The following is an 18,503-nucleotide window of genomic DNA, read 5'->3' on the forward strand; positions in this document are numbered from 1 at the left end:
CTTCAATTCCGAACCCGCACCACAAGAATTTGAATTCCTAATATCATAATTCTGTTTACGGTGAAAAATGACAGTTGTAAACAAATAATCCAAAGATCAATCTGGGGACTGGATTTAGGTCCTCTTTGGGTTCTTTTAAGTGTGTTGTTAACGTGATGCTCAAATTAACGGCGTAAAAGAGTATTAAGCAAGAATAGTGAATAATAAATGTGCAGAATTAAATCAAACGTAGATGCTTTTACAAAAATGTAACAAACAGGAAGCCAAGAGTGTACAAAGATACAAGCAACAAGTACTGAAATTAAAATGCAGAAAGGGAAATGCGGGAGTATAGAGGTGCTGGAATGTAAATATGCTGAAATATAAACGTACGACTCCTCACAACGGCGAACAGCGGCCACCGTAGGTCTCCTTGTAGCTGGTGTCTGGCGCGGTGCAGGGTTTCAGCGTCTCAGAGTGTTTAGGTGCGGTGTCTGGGTGCAAAAAGTCGTCCCCTGTGACATAATGCTTTATAGTATTTATAGATATGAATATCACCACCGTTTTCCTCCTTTTGCGGGCACTTCTTAGTAACTGACTTCAACTGCTGAGGCTCACTATCCACGATTGCTTGTGATCGTGCTGTTTGTTGTAACCGCTATCGCCCATGATCTCCTTTGCGTAGTGGTGAATGTTGATAACTACTGGTAACCGCTTTTGGATTTTTCAATACTCCTATCTTTCGAGTATTTCTGAGAGAAACCTAGAAAACTCTTTTAATGTTATGGCCTTGGAATAGTTTCTTCTTGACTTCTCTTTTCGAGCCATTCTTGAGTTTTGAGAGTCTGTCTGGGTCTTGTGGACTTAGAACATTTTCTTTGCTCATTTCTGTTTTTCGAGCCATTTTGGAGGAAATCTGGAACTCAGCCAAGTTTGTGGACTTAGAATATTTTCTTACCACTTCCTGCTTTTCGAGCAGTTTTGGGTGTCAGGTACTTGGAAACTCATCAAATATTCCTCGAAAAGCCATCAGTTTTTGTGGACTTAGAATATTTTCCTATTAGTCCTGTTTTTCGAGCAGCTTTGGGTGTTAGGGACTTAAAAACTCCTAAAAACTCCTCGAAAAACCATCAGTTTTGTGGACTTGAAATATTTTCTTGCCAGTTCTATTTTTCGAGTAGTTTTTTGGTGTCAGTGACTTAAAAACTCCTCAAAACTTCTCGAAAAAAGCCTTTAGTTTTGTGGTCTTAAAATATTTTCTTGTCTTTCAAGCAGTTTAGAGGAAAATCAACAATGTGACAAAAATCTCTTAAAATAGCTCGAAATGTGTTCCTTTTAATTAAAACCAAAGATCTTCCAATATTCTCTTATGTTCAGGTTTATCTTTGACTCCTTCTTGACCCTCAAAACTTGTTGAAATGTAGTTTCCTTTAAGATGATTTTTAACTTGGAAAATTTTCCTCATCCCAAACAAATTCATAATACACTTTCACCCTCGTCTCTGTAGTTTCTCATCGTCATAGTTCTTGTTCTTCCTTAAATACTTTATTTCCCAACACTTTCTTCGTTTCTCTTTTCTTTGTTCTCTCTTTCCCCTATACATTTTTCTTTCTTTTCTTATATTTTCTTAATTTTTTGTATTCTCTTCTCTTTTTAACTTTACTCTAACATTGATTATTAATACTACTTTTTTTTCTATGTTCTCTTTTTTTTTTATTCTTTTCTTCCTCATTTTACATTGATTATTAATAAAAGTGATTTTTCTCTATTTTTCTTCTTCTTCTTTATATTTCTCTTTTACGCCTTCTTCTTTCTTTTTCATTTTTCACATTTGTTACATGTTTAATATGTTTACTTTGCAGTGTCATATTACTATTTTGCACTTACTGCAAATTATTTATACTAATTGTATAATAAATTGTTTAATACTTTTCTTGAATTGTTAGATGGAGAAAATATTAGAAATTAATTCAAGAACTATTAAGAACAAGAGAAACAAAAAAGAGAAAATTAATGCTAGATACAATTGAGTGTGATAAAGATATGGTAGAAGATATACTATGAGACAATTATATCATAGAACTGATGAAAATTGCTATAATCAATTACGTCTTACTAGATAATTTTTTTTTAACTTTACAACATTTTATTGTTAAAGAAGAGCACTACATAATACTTATTATATAAGTATAAAATAATTTGTTGCAATGTTTTTACTTATTTAGTTCATGGTCTTTGGATAAAAGTACTCAAAAGCATTTTTTTTATTTTAAAAATTAAATTATGTTTGTGAGCATTTGTATGTTTTTATCTAATTTATAAAAAGATAGTTAATAACATAATATTAAATTTTAATGATAAATTAAACATAAAAAATAAATTTATTATGTCGTAATTTTTTTAAAATAATATTAAATTATCATCTTTAATAATTTATTTAATAATTATTTTATATTTTTAATTAACACATTATTTTTTAAAAATATTATTAAATAAAGTTTTAATACAAAATTAAATTAATTTTTAAAAATTTAAATTTTACATCACACCGTAACATTTAATTTTAACTTAAAATTTTAATTTTTCATTCTAATTCTTTAATTACGTCAAACATAAAATTGTAATTCTAAATAAATTTTAATTTTAATAAAATTATAATTATAATTATAATTCTAAATATCAATTCCGATTCCACGCATCAAACGAACCCTTAAAGATTTTGGAATAATTTTCAACAAATTCAACTCAATACATATATTTTTCTAAACTTGATTGTCCAATTTCAGCAAGAGCCAAATGCTAATCGCTCGTTAAAATTAATACAATGAAGACTAGTATTCTCATTTTATACGAGCTACAGTAAAAAAATTGTTGGCACTTTTTTTCTTCTTTGCCGTTAAAAGAAATTGCAACAACCTGGCAACTTAGATAAATGGCACAAATTGATATATTATTAGCATTTTTTTGTTTTTCAAAATGCACAACTTTAATTTTTTTCAACAGAAAATTCAAACCGTCGGTTAACTCGTTTAACTAATTAAATTGATAAAGTAAATAATAAATTTTTAATTTTAATTTTTATATATAAATTAAATCAATTGTTTATGTAAGTTATATTTTAATTTTTGTATTATATTTTTTTTCTATTTAATTAAAAAAAAATTAACCGGATGAATCCAAACAAAATGGGGGGAAACAATTTAAAAAATCATAGAGCAGATTAAATCCAACTTTTTTTTTAGTCCGTACATTATAAGGTGTGGCAAAGAAGAGCGTGTTGAACTATTTTACTTAACACTTTCTCGTCACTTTCTTTTTTCAACAAGATCGATTAATTTTTTATTTTCAATTAAATGTTGTGCGTTGCACTGTATACGATTTTATTTTTATATATTTAATAAATATTTTATTATATCAAGTATATATTTAATAAAAATATTAGAAGTTAAAATAAATGAAATATAAAATATTTTAAATAATCAATAATATAAAATAAAGTATTTGAGTTTAAATAACTGATGATGGGTGTTGGGGTTTGTTTACTGACAGGGAAACCTTCATCTCCAATTCTCGTCCCTCATCGGTTCATTCACAATCAAACCCTAAGCAGCTTCATTCGTCCTTTCCCAAGGTATGCTCTCTCGTTCTTCCTTTCCAGATTTCAATAAGATTGATTTTGTGTTCATATGCCGAATTGGAAGCATAAATAACTAACGCCTCCTCAAGTGCTTATGCATCTTTGGTTTAGCCGTTGTATTCCCACTCCTTTTGTTCTAATGAATTTTACTCTCTGCAACTTATGAAATTATCCTTTTAATTTATAATTTTCTGTTTACAAGTTTAGAGTCTTATGTTATGTTTGGACTTGTTTTCGTATGCATGTTATGAATCAACTATTAGTTTTATCACCAGAACCGTTGCCTTTAGCGGTTCAATGACTGGTTTGGTTTTAGAAAACATTTGTCTAATGTTCCTATTTTGTTAATCTCTCTATATTCACTTTAATTTTTTGGTGACTAAGTTTTTTGAAAATTCAGGAGCAAAACTGGGAGATTGTGATTGTGTTAGGGTGAAGGATAGAAGGGATGATCTACACAGCAATTGACACGTTCTACCTCACAGACGAGCAGTTAGCAACCTCGCCTTCTAGAAAAGATGGCATAGATGAAGCCATTGAGACCACCCTAAGAATCTATGGCTGTGATCTCATCCAAGAAAGTGGCATTTTGCTTAGATTGTATCCTTTTCCTTCTTACTATTATTATGTTCATTTTTCAATTTAATCTTCCTTGTTCAGTCCAAGTTGTGCCTTAATTGTGAGGCAGGCCACAAGCAGTCATGGCAACAGGGCAGGTTCTATTTCATCGTTTCTATTGTAAGAAGTCATTTGCACGGTTCAATGTCAAGGTAATTTATGTTGTGATGTATATTAATTGCTCTTTTTTCTATCTTTATGCTTCATGAATCCTATGTTCAGTGTTTCTTTTGCAGAAAGTTGCTGCAAGCTGTGTGTGGCTAGCTTCAAAACTGGAGGAAAACCCTAGAAAAGCCAGACAAGTAATCATAGTTTTTCACAGGATGGAATGCAGGAGGGAGAACTTTCCCATGGAGCATTTAGACTTGTATTCCAGGGTCAGAAGCTTTTCATTCTCCCCCTTTCTATGCCTATAGTACACAGATATATGATGAAGTTTATCTCAATAAATTATAGTTATTAAAAGTTTTTCTTTTCGTTTCCCCATTAGCAGAAATATGTTGATTTGAAAATGGAATTGAGCAGAACAGAAAGACATATTTTGAAAGAAATGGGATTCATTTGTCATGTTGAACACCCTCATAAGTTTATATCAAATTACCTTGCAACCCTTGAAACTCCTCCAGAATTGAGGCAAGAAGCTTGGAATCTGGCTAATGATAGGTAGATAATTGCAGAATGTAGATATTATTTTTGTTATGCTGCTAGCATATTTTTTTGTATGTCCATACTGTACACCTTGATTTATTCTCTTCCACAAGATTCCTGAACTAGACTGTACCTTCTGTTCTGTTAAACGGTTTGGATATTTTATCAGGTTGATAGTACTTGGATACTATATACAATTTAAGGAGAGGGGTTTATCCATGTAACCCATCTAAGGAAAGAGACAAACAAAACCTTTATGAAGTTATCCATGATAGTTTTTTTTTTTTTTTCTCACAACCTGATATTATGATTTCATCCTTCAAGGAATTAAATTTGCATCACTATAATGAAAACAGAAGTTATTGTGCAAGTGACTAGATGTTTCCAAGAATAGTGTACAGTCTAGGCAGAGGATTTGGCCAGAAGTATGATTGTAATATAGTATAAAATTTTGAGATTGTTGTTTAAATTTTGAACCCATTTACCTTGTGGTTATTATCATGTGAACAATTATTCTGAAGAGTATCATATCCTGTTGAGCTGTGGGACTGAACTGTTGATGTTGTGACCATTAGCAAACACTTGATGTATCTTAAAATATTGTATGAGAAGCATTCAATCCTAGCACAATCTGAAGTGGAGAAAAACAGTCTACTCATTCATTTGCCTGACTTCAATATACTTCTATTTTTGTTATTCAGCATCTTTTACTGGAGTGTTATGCTTGCTTTCTCAGGACCTTTTGCTTTCCTAACTCTCTTTTTGATCCAGTTTGCGCACTACATTATGTGTTCGATTTAAGAGTGAGGTTGTAGCTTGTGGAGTTGTATATGCTGCTGCTCGTAGGTTCCAGGTACCCCTTCCTGAGAACCCACCGTGGTGGAAGGCATTTGATGCAGAGAAGTCTGGGATTGATGAAGTATGTAAGGTTCTTGCTCACCTTTATAGCCTTCCGAAGGCACAATATATACCAGTCTGCAAGGACGGGGACTTCACATTCTCCAACAAATCATTGGAATCAAAGTCTCAGTCAACACCAAAGGTGATGACCACTTTTTCCTTATCAGCATCAGGTGGCTGTTATGAGAGAAATGTTTACTTTTTTTAAGCCCGTATTATTGAAAATCAAGTATGAAGTTTTGATCCAACATATCTTTTGTCACGCTGCCATTTTGTAGGATGTTCAACAGAGTAGTCCCCCAGCTGATACTGACACCTCAGTGCCAAAGGGAGCTCATGGAGAAACTAATATTGATTCCGTTGGTGGCAAGGGTGCAATGGTAAAGCTAGCCATTGATAAGCTGAAAGATTCTAAGAAGTCTGATGATGAATCCAAAGGCATGGCTACAGAAGGAGAGGCAAGAGATGAACCTACACTGAAGCCCAAATCTGACCGTAAAGGAGACGTTAGTGGGGAGACACGCAGAGACAGGGACAGGGATAGGGACCGAGATAGGGATAGGGACAGAGACAGAGACAGAGATAGAGACAGGGACAGAACGAAATCCAGGGATCGTGATCGAGGAAGGGATTCTGACAAAGAACGTGAGCGAGAGGAAGTCGATAGGGACAAATTAAAGGATCGTGCTCACCGTTCTAGGGAGAGAGCAAAGGATTCAGGTATCTTCATAGATTTCTGGTTATTTTTATTTTTATTGTGTGTATTTAGGGTTAAATTAAGTTTTTGTATTTTATACAGGACATTCAGAGAAGTCAAAACGCCATTCATCGCATGGTATGAATCTGGGATCTTCATAGGTTTGGCATTTGTTTTCCTTTTGGCATTGCATCTTAAAAAAAATTTATTTTACAGATCGGGATTACCATGGTTCCTCTTACTCTTCAAGAGGGAAAGATCGGCATAGACATCATTGACATTACTCGGAAGAGTTTTTTAAGATGCAACCGGTTTATTGTCCATGGCACTTGTCGAAGTCAATCAATTGATCAAGCATTGCACCTGTCGGGCGAGATTTACAGATATACACAAATTCGTAATGCCCTTTTTTATTTGTTGTAGTCACCATCAGATTCAAGCCTGTCCTTCACATTTCAATCAAACAATTTTCTCGATCTCTTTGTTATGATGATAGATGAAAGCTGGAGTGCTAAACCTCAACATGTTACCTGGTTTAGTTTATAATATTTTTCTTTATTTATTGATAGAATTGAGTATAAATTTATAAATTATTGTTCATTTAGTAATAAACAATCGGATCAAACGTTTTAATTCAATATTTTTTTAATACGATTAATGCAGGACAAATAAGATTAAAATTGTTAATAGACCAATGATTAGTTTAACCAAATTAACACGTACAATACACAATTACTACATTAGATGCGTGAAGTGAAATATTAGTTCACAGTTACAAGCAAATGGCAATGGCAATGGAAAATTAAATTAACTTTTCCCCTTTTTTGTTTGTCTCTTTAGTTCGGTTTGCGGTAAAATTTTAAAAAGAAAAGTAAATTGATAATTAATTCGTTATTATTTAATTTTTGAATTTATTTAACAGATTTATGTAAATCATTCATATTAACTGAAGAAAATAAGGAGTTTTTCTTTAGGGGGAAAAATGAAACCATGGAGCAAAGATGAAGATGAATGTAACTTCGGATGGAGCACTCATGAACTACCATCAAGTTGAACCCTTTTAATTAATCATTTATCAAATCTGGCTTGATTCCATGGGCAAGGGTCCCCGTCCAGGGAGATTTACTAAAATAATGTTATTTTGAAAATAATTTATCAAAATGATGCTGTTTTGAAACATAATTGGGGTTAATTTATTATTGAAAAAAGTTTGCGATTTTATTGGGTGGTCTATAACGATCCACTGCAATCTTATGAACATAATCAAACAATAATGAAAATAAAATAAAATTAGCCTCTATCATTTTTCTGTTTTGGGTATTTCTCACTTTTATTCAAACAGAATTATAAGGTTCCGAAAGAACAGCGTAAACGGACTATTAATTCGACATTATTTAATCGACAACTTTATTCAAGATAATGTTAATAAATTATTATTATTTTCTTATTGGTCGATAACCGGAAAAAGTAAGCACTATTTTTTGGGTTAAAAACTCTGCAACAAAAATTGATGCAGCTTGGATGGAGCATGAGCTACATGAACCCCCATCAAATGAAACCCTCTTAGTCAATAATGGATCTTAGACAAAAAAAAAAAGTAAGTTAATTAATTGTTCATTTTTTAAATAGTGCAACATTTTAAAATATCATTAAATCTAATTCCACTATTAATATTTTAATTTTGAAAATTATTCATTTCTATACTAGTTTTAGTTTAGGATTTTACCAATTTTACTTATTAAGGATATATATACCATAAAACTTTAAACCGTATAATAAAAACAAAAACCGAACTTATCAAAGAAAAATGGGGGAGTACAATGCTTAGACACACTCAAGGATCGCAATAGACATCACACAAGATCAGTGTCAAAACCAAAAGGTATACAGAGTTGGAAGCATTTCTAGGTTAATCAAAACACAAAATGAGGAAATCAGCTGTCCAAGAATTTCTTCATGTCTAAGGTGTTTTCACCCCCTCATTAGCTATCTCATGTTTGTCGACCATTATCCATTCTTTCACTGTCCCTTTGATGATCTTCCAAGGATTGAGAAATCTTACCTCGCCAGTACTCATTAGCCACCCCCTGCTCCACTACAGTGTTGAACGTTCCATTCACCATCTTCACATTACCAGAATCACCAACTTCAAAGATATTAGTATGCAGGGCAGCAGGATCAAGTTCAAAAGATCCTCTTGGAACACCTTTCCTTTCATTACCAGTCATTTTATATGAAGGAATTCGATGCGAGAACCTATATAGCTCATTAGGTTGAACACGGAATAGGTTCACTCCATTCTTCATTTTCTGAAAGAGGCTAACAAACCCTTCCACCTTGCGCAGATAAGCAACTTCAATGCCAACATTCTCAGCAAAATCTGATATGATTTCCACATATTGAAAGTCATGCCCCAAATAATTTTCTAGATTAGAACTCCATTTGATATCCCAGTCTCTGAAAATTGCCCATGTTTCTCCCTTACAAGGATATACAAGATAAGAACGTTTGCCACTTCCTTTTACGCACTGCATCTGATGAGAGAACATAGAACGATCTGTGGTTTTCTGAGAACCGCCAAGCTTGAACTTACCGCAACCAATAGGCAAATCTGCATCATTCCAATCAATCTCACATTCGTCATCTGGGTCAGGTTCCAACCAATTAATCTGCAACTTGAAGGGGGAGGTCACTTTCTTGACAAGAGCATAAAATCTTGGCATCGCATCAGCGGTATCATAAATTGCCCACAACTGGTTAACAGCAAAACAACCCTCAGCTTTGTCCTTCTCAAAATCATTGAAATCTGCATCAGGACAATGAATGATCTCTGGACTAGAGCAGACATTTGAATTCAATGGAGAGCAGTTCTCCTCTTCTGATGTTCTAAGATCAAAGTCTGACTCGGATACCTTCTCTCCTTGAGCATGAGATTGCTTGACTTTGCTTTTGTTACATGAAGATGTTTCTTCATGTGGATTACTTACTTTGTTCCTCACCTCTGTGCTCTGATCAATCGCACCAGCTGGATTATTGTTACTGGAAGACCCACCACCTGCAGGCACGTTCTCTTTCTCAACTTCATTGGCATCAAATGATCCACTTTGTTGTGGTTTTTTCAAAGGACCCTGAAAATCGTCAACATCAGAGGTTTCCATATATGAAACATGATGCTTTTGCCTGGAAGATCTCCTTACATTAAGTCTTGAAGGATCAACATCATTTTCTCGAACATTGCCATCTTTCACGTCATCACCCTTACCAGCATTTGAACTTTCTCTTGCATCTGGTGCTGACTGCCTTACTCTCTTACTGCCAACATTTTTAGAGCTTTGTGACTCCATGGCTTTTGAAGCAGGAACACAGCCATCTTTACTCTCTTCACCTTTACAGAGACCTCCAACTCCAGTATCACATTTTTTGATAGATACAGGATTGCAGGCTGGTTTTGGGTGACCATGCGTTGGACGCTCTTTCTTGATATTCACCGTAGTATATACTAGGGTGACACCCTGATATCCAAAACTAAAAGCATGAGCTTTAAAGGCTTTCAAACATTTCTGACAGCGCAAAGTTGCATTTACAACATGTGTGTAGTACTGGTACTTAGTATTACAATGTTGGCAAGATGTCCAGAATGTGCTCAGCTCAGATTGCTGGTTGGAAGAAGCAGGGTTCGAATAAAAACCCTTCTGATAATTTGTTGCATTTCCATGATTTTTTGTGGCAAACACATTTTCATTTGAGGGATGGAGTGGGGTCTTAGGAGCAGCAACTCTAACAGAGGCTTTAAACTTCATGTCATATAAAGAACGCTTTACTTGGTCACTCAACACCCCATTGGCTTCCCCAATCAACTTGAAAGCAGCTTCTGCACCAGCAAATTTATTCTTATCAGGATGAAGCAGAAGCGCAAGCTTCCTATATTGTTTCTTCACGGTTGCTTCATCAGCCAACCCTTCAGTCTGAAGAATTGCATACCAGTCCATGTCAGAGCCAAAGAGCTTGTTGTGTGCAGCATTGTGAACCTGACAAACCGCAATGATCTGAGCAATGTTTTCAACGTTAGCATAGAGGCTTTTGGCCTTGGTCGCAAACTTGAGTGCCTCCACAAATTCACCCCTTTGCATTCTACTCTCAGCAATTTGCCTAGCCCTCACAGCCTCATCCTTGTTGCAATCCATGGAATAATAAAGAATCCAAATCAAAATCCAGCCACCTTAATTCTCTCAATCTCACACTAAAACGCAGAAAGGGAAACTTCTGCAATTGTATGTATCAATTCACATTCCACCGGCTGCACAATATTTTCACCTAATTGACACGAACCAAACACAATAAAATTAAACCAAACCAAAATCACAAATATGCCATGCAATAATCACATAAATTAAAAGCGGAATGAAATGATTATAGGAAAGGAACGTTGAAGTATTTAGTGAGAGTGTTTAGACGCAGAAGAATAAAGGAAATGATGTGAAACCCTAAATTGAAAAGCAAATGAGGAAATGGAACTTACTTGCAGTGCGGGTGAGAATGGAACTAAGTGACTAACTTGTAACTAAGACGAAGGCGCCCCAAAGCAACATTGTTTCGAAAATGAGAGGGAAAGTGAAATTTTACGTTCATTCACTCCGAGGGAAAAAGAAACCCTTAGGATATGCGCCAAAACAAAATCATGCGTGTTTTACTTTCCGACATCATTATAAATTATATATTTTTTAATTTATTTTCTTATGAATAAAATTATTGGCGTAACCAATAACATTGTTTTTAAAATTAAATTGATGTTTAAAACAGTAAAAGTATTAATATATGATATATTAATTTAATTATAGTCAAATCGTGATTGAATTAGATTCGATTAAGTTATGATAATAAAATGCAATTATGTTTTTTTTAAATATATGAAAAAGCAAAAATTCATCAGGCAGATTTTCAATTAAATTAAAGGATGAGGCCTGGTTTTTAAAATAAACAATTGTAATAATATGATAAATCAATGTATTAAAATTAATTATTTTATACATAATGACCTCTCATTATCTGTTTGTCCTCTTAAGTGAATTTTTTTTTTCAATGCTCTAGAATTATACATTCATTATATTAAAATTAATAATCTTAATATGTGTGATTATTTTTTATTTAATAATTATTTTAAGATATAAATAAGAAAAATTATAATTAAAGTACTAGTTGTCAAATAACTAGAGAAAAATTATTAAATTTTTTCTTCTCAATGTGCTTCAAAAATACCCCTGCATTAAATATATCATATTTATTTTCATATATTATTATAATTATTGAATCATTAATATCCAAGTTTTTTTATATTTTGAATTTGAAAATTTTAAATTTAAATGTTGGCACAGAATACTAAAATAACACTTAATTTATGAAAAAATTGTAATTTATTTATTAATTTAATAAGTGATATATTTTAAATTTATTTTATTATATAAATAAATTATTTTAACTTTTAATCTATATAACGAGTACATTTACCATTCTACCCCAGAAAGCAATCACCAGAGGAAATGGAACGGTTGTTACCTAGTGGATCTTCAGCACAATTCACGATCTCACTTTCTCACATCACAGCACAGGTTAAGATTAATGTATTTGTATATGTGCATAAAAAATTCACACATGCTTCATCTTCTCCTTTAATAAATATGACAGGAACCAAACCAGTCGCTTAAACTTATAATAACAGTACTTTACAAATGCAGGTGTCTCTGGGAGATATCAAACACTAAGTTCCCAATGCTGTTATGTGCCACAAGTTGCATAGGAATTCAAATTAACCCTTAAAAGTGAAACGAAGCTTCTTCTAACCAGCTGCAGTAAACTGAAACTTATTCTCAGGTATTTCTTCCCAACACACCCCTCATGAGTTGCTTCGGTGCTGTCACAGATAATATGAAGTGAATGCTAGTACAAGGTGAAATCAAAAATAGGAATTTTTTTTATGTGAGTCTAAAACCAATCAATGCATTGAATTCAATGATGTTATGTGATTTTCAACAAAAATTTATTATACATAAAGGTTTTTTCTGTGTGTCGTTGGATATAATCATCATTCATCACTATGGTATTTTTCTTTTCTTTTTTGGGTCTAACCTGGCAAATTTGTGAACCTTTCAAACTGCACAAATGCTTGATTGATGAACATTTCTGTACCATAGACGATAGCAGGTCCAGCTTCTCTCGCTTCTCGAAGAAGTCTTGTCAATTTGGGTGTGTAAATGGCATCGAACACCAACGAGTAGTGTTTAAGGGCTTCCTGTTAGAACAAAGAAACAACAAGTGGCGTGAGAGAGGAGTCATAAAAGTAACATGAGGGTAACCAAATTCAGTGGCATTTTAAAAGTACATAAAATGCAGTTGTTGTGATTCTACCTTCAATTTGTCCATTAACTGCTGGAGCCTAGAAGAACCAAGTTTATATGTATAAATATAATTTATAATTAAAATTTACAACTTTTAGTTTCTGATGAATGTCATTACAATACTAATTATATTACGACTTATTATATAAGATTTTTAATAATTTGAATTAATCTTTATCATAGTCATTATGTATTTTATCATTGTTTTTATCTCATAAAATTAAATTATAATAGTTTTAAATTTATAATTAAATCAATTGAATAGTTATTTCTTTCTCAGAATTATTTTGATCAAAATCACGAGCATCCCTATCAATTTTATTATTATTGGGGAGAAATCTCACATGGACCTTAATAAACTCACTCTTCTGGGGTCATTATTAAATTTTACCACATAATTAATAAATGTTAATAAAAATTGATTAATAACTTATTAACTTTTTTCCTAACTTCAATTTCAAGCAGAAGTAATCTTCGTAATCAATAAACCAGAACGAACCTTCCTTGATCTCATTATGCACAGTACAGGAAAAACCTTTGGTAATCAATCTTTAGCTGTAAATTTTTTGGTACATATCTTTAGCTTTAAATTCTAAAGTAACATAATTTTTCCTTGTTTATCCTAGTTGAATTTTACATTCAAATTTAACAAGCACTGTAAAAGAGAAATTGATCTGAAATTTCTCAACAAATAATAACAATAAAACAATTATAATCTTAATCTTTGTTCGTGATTTACTAGTTATTTTAGCTTTGAGTTCCTTTACTAAAAAAAAAATATTATTTGGCCTATTATTTATCAAAGTTATAATGATATTAATATGTTTTTATGTAAAAATTTAAACAAAAATTGGTATATGAGGATAGGAATTAAAATACAGAGTTTAATATACAAGAGTCAAAATAAAGTGCAAGTATAAAAGTTAAAATAAAAAATAATGTTAAATATAAATTAAATTTAAAAATAATTATAACTTATTGATCCTTAAACGACTTTTTATATAAAATTAAAATATAAACTTTTTCACATAAAAATTAAAACGATAAATAATGAACCAAATTTATAATTGAATCAATGAGAGGACACCAGAATATGCAACACTGACACCAAACCTTTTGTATGGGTGTCTCATCAATTTTGGGTTTCATTCCAACAGATGTAGTATTTGCAAGAATCATCCCTTCTTCTGGGTGGAAGTTCTCTAATTCAGATAGAGTAATAGCCTCTCCTCCCACTTTACTAGCAAGTTCTTTTGCTTTGGCTGATATTAGTCAAAAGAAAAAAAAAAAGTAATGCATGCTCTTTCATTTTCATCATTCATCACTAGTGTGTGTGTGTGTATATATATATATATATATGAATAATCTAAGTAAACCAAGAAGATTTTCTCACCATATGTACGATTGGCAACAACTATTCTTGCACCCTTTTCTTTTCCACCATAAGCCAGTGCCTTTCCTGCTCCACCAGCTCCCATAACCACAAACAGTTTACCATTTAAAGGTGAACCAGATATTGATCTTTCGTTTGAATCTGCACAGTTGTAAGGAAAGCCTATAAATGAATAAAAACTTCGTAGTCATTCCTCAACAGCTGCAAAGAAACATAGTAACCTTGCAGTGCTTCCTCAATAGCTGCAATAGCGCCAAGATAATCAACATTATAGCCTATTAGTTTTCCATCATGTGGCCTCTTAATCATGCAACTAATTGCCCCTATTGCCTGCAAAATTGATTTTGTTGAGAATGTATAATAAGTTCAAATGGTAAAGGATTTGAATCCTCTCATGTTATTAAATAACATGATATGATCATGTTAGAAAGAAAGTGATACAATTTTTAATAATTTAATTAATGGATCCTACAACTAATTGTGATGGGTTCTTGTTTAATAAAGGTTGTCTTTCTTCAACATGACTGTTAACAGTGAGAGGATCCAAATTCATACAGGAAAAATGGGATAGAAATATTCAGGTTAAATAAATACCTTGGCAATAGGATCGACCTCATCACAGCATTTGAGTCCATCCTCCTTGTGAGGAATTGTGTAACTGTTTTTATCAAAGATATAATAATTACTTGAAGCAATCGTGAGATTGAAATCAGAATTTTGACAAAAAATCGCAGGACCCCATAAAATCAACTATAGATCTTAAAATCATCTCTTTTTTTATAAAACTAAGAATACCCAAATGGGTCCACAATGTGTTTTGAGTAAAATAGAGAAGCTGATTAATTCATTTAAACTGTAACTATGTGTTACAGAATTGAAGATTCTAAGTGGATACGATACCTGTATCCAACAAAATCAGGAGATGAATAAGTGGTGAGAAAATCTGAGACATTATCGACCAACAAAGGCAAGTAAACTCCATCAAATCCCACAGACTTGAAAGCTGCATTATAGAGATGAGGACTTTTGCTGTGACTAATAGGATTTCCTATAACACCATGTACTTTGGTGCCAACTCCAATCTGTCTAAAATTGTACAAATCCAACAAGTCTTTAATAGTTGGTTTCCCAGGAGCTGATAGAGATCCATCCTCAATTGAAGCAAACGTTAGAAATCCTCCAAATTTTGCGCAGAGTACCCGTGACATGAGCCCCTTCTCACCCATTGCAATTCCTATCATTGGAACCTACAATTATTCAAGTAATTAAATTCAGCATCTAAGGAGCTCACAAAACTTAATTTACCCGATAGCAAGAGAGTATCAAACAGTGTTGTTTGTTTTCCTCAATCATTTTCCTATCGATATGTTCTTAAAACATACTAATTAAGTCTAATTTTTAAATTTTGAGCTCATTAAAATTAACTGTGTTTTGGACTGAATTAGTGAGATGAGAAAGTACTTGAGAGTGTATTTCAGAAGAAGTTTTCCAATTATACTTAAAAGTGAAAAAGAAAAAATGGAATTATATTTAAACAATTAATAATAAAAATTTTATTTAAAAATAAAATATTTATCACATTTTTAAATTTATAGTATGATAAATATTTTACTTTTTAATAACAAATTTCACTTTTAAATACTTAAACTCAATCTTAAGAATAGTTAAGAAAATAAAAGAAATGTTAATGTACGATAAAAACACATGATTGATGAATAAGAATAACCAAGTGGTGTTGATCCATGGCAATTAATTAATTAATAACCTGGGAGTGCACTAAGACTTGGAAAAGACGTGCAGAATCTGTGATGTCTAAGGCAGTAGTTGCAATCTTGACTATATGAGCCCCACAAGCCTTAATTCTTGCAGCAAGATTACCAATTTCCTCCACAGACGGAGTATTTTCCAAATTGTGTGAGGAGACAATGATCTTCACCTTTTCAGGCCTCTTTCCTCCAATGGAATTGTAGAATTCCTCAGCTACCTTTGGTGCACAAAACACACCCCAAAATTCAATTTCTACTCTCACTGGGTGAAACAAATTAAATATCGTTTATTTATATTATATTTTTCTACTGTTTTCATGTAATTATTTCTAAGGGTTTTTATTTCTTTTCTGGATTGAGTAAATAAAGATAAAGTGAGTTTCTTGCAATGTATGTTTTCCTTATTTTATAATTAAAATGATGGCATCTGAATTATGTAAAAACAAAATTAAGTACTACTTTTATTCTTATTTATGTCATCAAAGTAAACAAAATATTTTTATTTATTTATTTACGTTGAAGCTAAGACAATATTAAATTACTAACTTTAACATACCAATTAAAGAATAAAAAATTATTAAAAATGTATTATAAATTATAATAAAAGTCTATTTACAAGATTTTAATAATTTTATCTTCTTTTAATTGTTAATTAAAAGGACTAAATGTATATTCTAGTTTGTTTTATGTCTTTTCTCTTATGGTAAGATGGAAATGATATTATTAAGAAAATCAATAATTTTTATTGATATAATAATTCATGATTTGAGGACAGTATAACTATCAATATATTTAAATTGTTTTATTTTTAATAAAAATATTATTAATTAATTTTTTATTGTATATCTTTTGTAAGGATTATAAAAACCGTTATTCAATTTAGTAGTATTTATTAATTTTGGCATGGTAGGTATACGGTGTGGCATCTACTTAAATTACCTTGAGCTCAACTTCAACAAACTCAGACCCCAATTCAATGGCTAGACGCAGGGCAGCTTGTCGCTTGCTTTCATCACCATTGTATTCCCCTCCTTCCCATAGTGGTCTGAAACAAACCCACGTATCCAAAACACAATTTCTTAATATCCTCTGCACTAAATGCTTAAATTAAGATAAACAAAAAATAGAAAGTTTTTTTATCACACAAAACATTTGTTACGCTGTAGTGATGAAGAAATAGAGATACTGTGTTATTTACCTGTAAGCTATTAAAATGGGCAAAGGACGGTTGTTAATTAGAAAATGAAGATGTTGTGTGGGATGGAAGTCCTTTAAGAAATCCAAGCGAAGCTCCACTAGGTCAGCACCCAATTCTTTTGCCTTACCCATCTGAAACACCATTTCTTCCACCGTATCCGCCATGACTGAACCACAAATTAGTGTTGAGTTTCTTCTCCCTCCACTTCTAATTCCAACATCCGCACCACTCCACTGGATTTTCCCACCACTTGTCAATATATACGTATTATATTAATTAACAATTAGGTGTATTAGCTTCACTGTTCAAGAAAATTTCATTTCAATTTTCTAACATGAACTATCTGGGACAGAGAATATCAGCATGCACATTGTTATGTTTTTCGTTCAAAGAAAAAAGAATAGAAGAAAATAAATACCGGCACTCTGCGGATAGTCATTTCACGCGGAAAAGATTTGAGGATGAAAAACGAGTGCAAGTGCGAGCACTACGCTGCAGAGAAAATAAAAATTAGATAAAAATAGGTAGATATTCATGTATGTGTATTACTATATATTGCGATGGTTCCACCTTTCTTCTATTCGTTCAGACTTGAGACTATAAAGAAGAGGTTGACTGTTAGATATACTGATATACTGTATATTCTGTATGGAGATTGTTGGTGTTCAAACAACGATATGTTTCAGTACAATTTGTAATGGTGTTTTTTTAGAAGGAAGTTGAAGGACTTAACATGATGTGTTCAATATAAAATCATACTTATTCCAAGGTCCATATAGCACGACACGACTGACAGACACAAATTAAAGAGATTAACAAGTAGGCCTCACTGCTTGCCAAACACGCTTGAACTTCTTACATGCACAGTTTTTGCCAAAGGCTGATTGTCAAGTGGGCATGCACGCAGAATGAAGATATTAAAAAAAGAGTTTTGTTAAAGTTAAACATCCGCAAATAATTTTTTTTTATAACAAAATTACACATATAAAATTATAAAAACACAATAAATATTTTTTAATAAAATTTTATTATTATTAACGTGGATCCTTGAAGCTGAAGTTAATAAAATCCTTAAAAAAATTATCTTTAAATTAAATTACTACAATTTAACAATTATCATGAGAATAAAAAAAAAATTTAAATTTAAAAGTATATTTATGTATGAAATACAAAAATAAATATTCATTTTACAAGAATAAAGTTTTTCACATAAAATTATATTAATATCTAAATTGTAAAGTGAAAATTAATTAATAAACATTTTATAATTTTTAT

The 18,503-nt window shown here is 31.9% G+C and overlaps 3 protein-coding genes across 6 annotated transcripts; 1 reads left to right on the top strand and 2 right to left on the bottom strand.

Annotated features, from left to right (window-relative positions):
• Positions 1-3,479: 3,479 nt before the first annotated feature.
• LOC113872089 (cyclin-L1-1) lies at positions 3,480-7,114 on the top strand. 4 transcript variants are annotated; one of them, XM_027509344.1, is made up of 9 exons: positions 3,480-3,610; positions 4,017-4,216; positions 4,305-4,386; positions 4,471-4,611; positions 4,728-4,897; positions 5,654-5,924; positions 6,061-6,502; positions 6,582-6,617; positions 6,696-7,110. In XM_027509344.1, exons 2-9 carry the CDS (start codon positions 4,065-4,067, stop codon positions 6,755-6,757), a joined length of 1,356 nt encoding a protein of 451 aa, XP_027365145.1. In that variant the 5' UTR covers positions 3,480-3,610; positions 4,017-4,064; the 3' UTR covers positions 6,758-7,110. The 4 variants fall into 4 exon arrangements, with proteins under 4 accessions (XP_027365145.1, XP_027365144.1, XP_027365146.1 ...); XM_027509343.1 differs by having other exon boundaries at positions 3,506-3,610; positions 4,048-4,216; positions 6,696-7,075; XM_027509345.1 differs by having other exon boundaries at positions 3,521-3,610; positions 4,001-4,216; positions 6,696-7,075.
• A 1,142-nt stretch (positions 7,115-8,256) lies between these two features.
• LOC113873604 lies at positions 8,257-11,159 on the bottom strand. Its single transcript, XM_027511799.1, has 2 exons — positions 10,999-11,159; positions 8,257-10,793 (listed from the first exon to the last, which is right to left on the bottom strand). Exon 2 carries the CDS (start codon positions 10,661-10,663, stop codon positions 8,471-8,473), a length of 2,193 nt encoding a protein of 730 aa, XP_027367600.1. The 5' UTR covers positions 10,664-10,793; positions 10,999-11,159; the 3' UTR covers positions 8,257-8,470.
• Positions 11,160-12,269: 1,110 nt separating this feature from the next.
• On the bottom strand, positions 12,270-17,667 carry LOC113873600 (bifunctional 3-dehydroquinate dehydratase/shikimate dehydrogenase, chloroplastic-like). Its single transcript, XM_027511789.1, has 11 exons — positions 17,647-17,667; positions 17,229-17,461; positions 16,970-17,075; positions 16,030-16,248; positions 15,165-15,511; positions 14,859-14,922; positions 14,486-14,594; positions 14,265-14,405; positions 13,985-14,133; positions 12,603-12,765; positions 12,270-12,387 (listed from the first exon to the last, which is right to left on the bottom strand). Exons 1-11 carry the CDS (start codon positions 17,665-17,667, stop codon positions 12,344-12,346), a joined length of 1,596 nt encoding a protein of 531 aa, XP_027367590.1. The 3' UTR covers positions 12,270-12,343.
• Positions 17,668-18,503: the final 836 nt, after the last annotated feature.

Source organism: Abrus precatorius, unplaced genomic scaffold, assembly GCF_003935025.1.
Source record: "Abrus precatorius isolate BTA unplaced genomic scaffold, Abrus_2018 Scaffold7, whole genome shotgun sequence".
NCBI lineage: Eukaryota > Viridiplantae > Streptophyta > Magnoliopsida > Fabales > Fabaceae > Abrus > Abrus precatorius.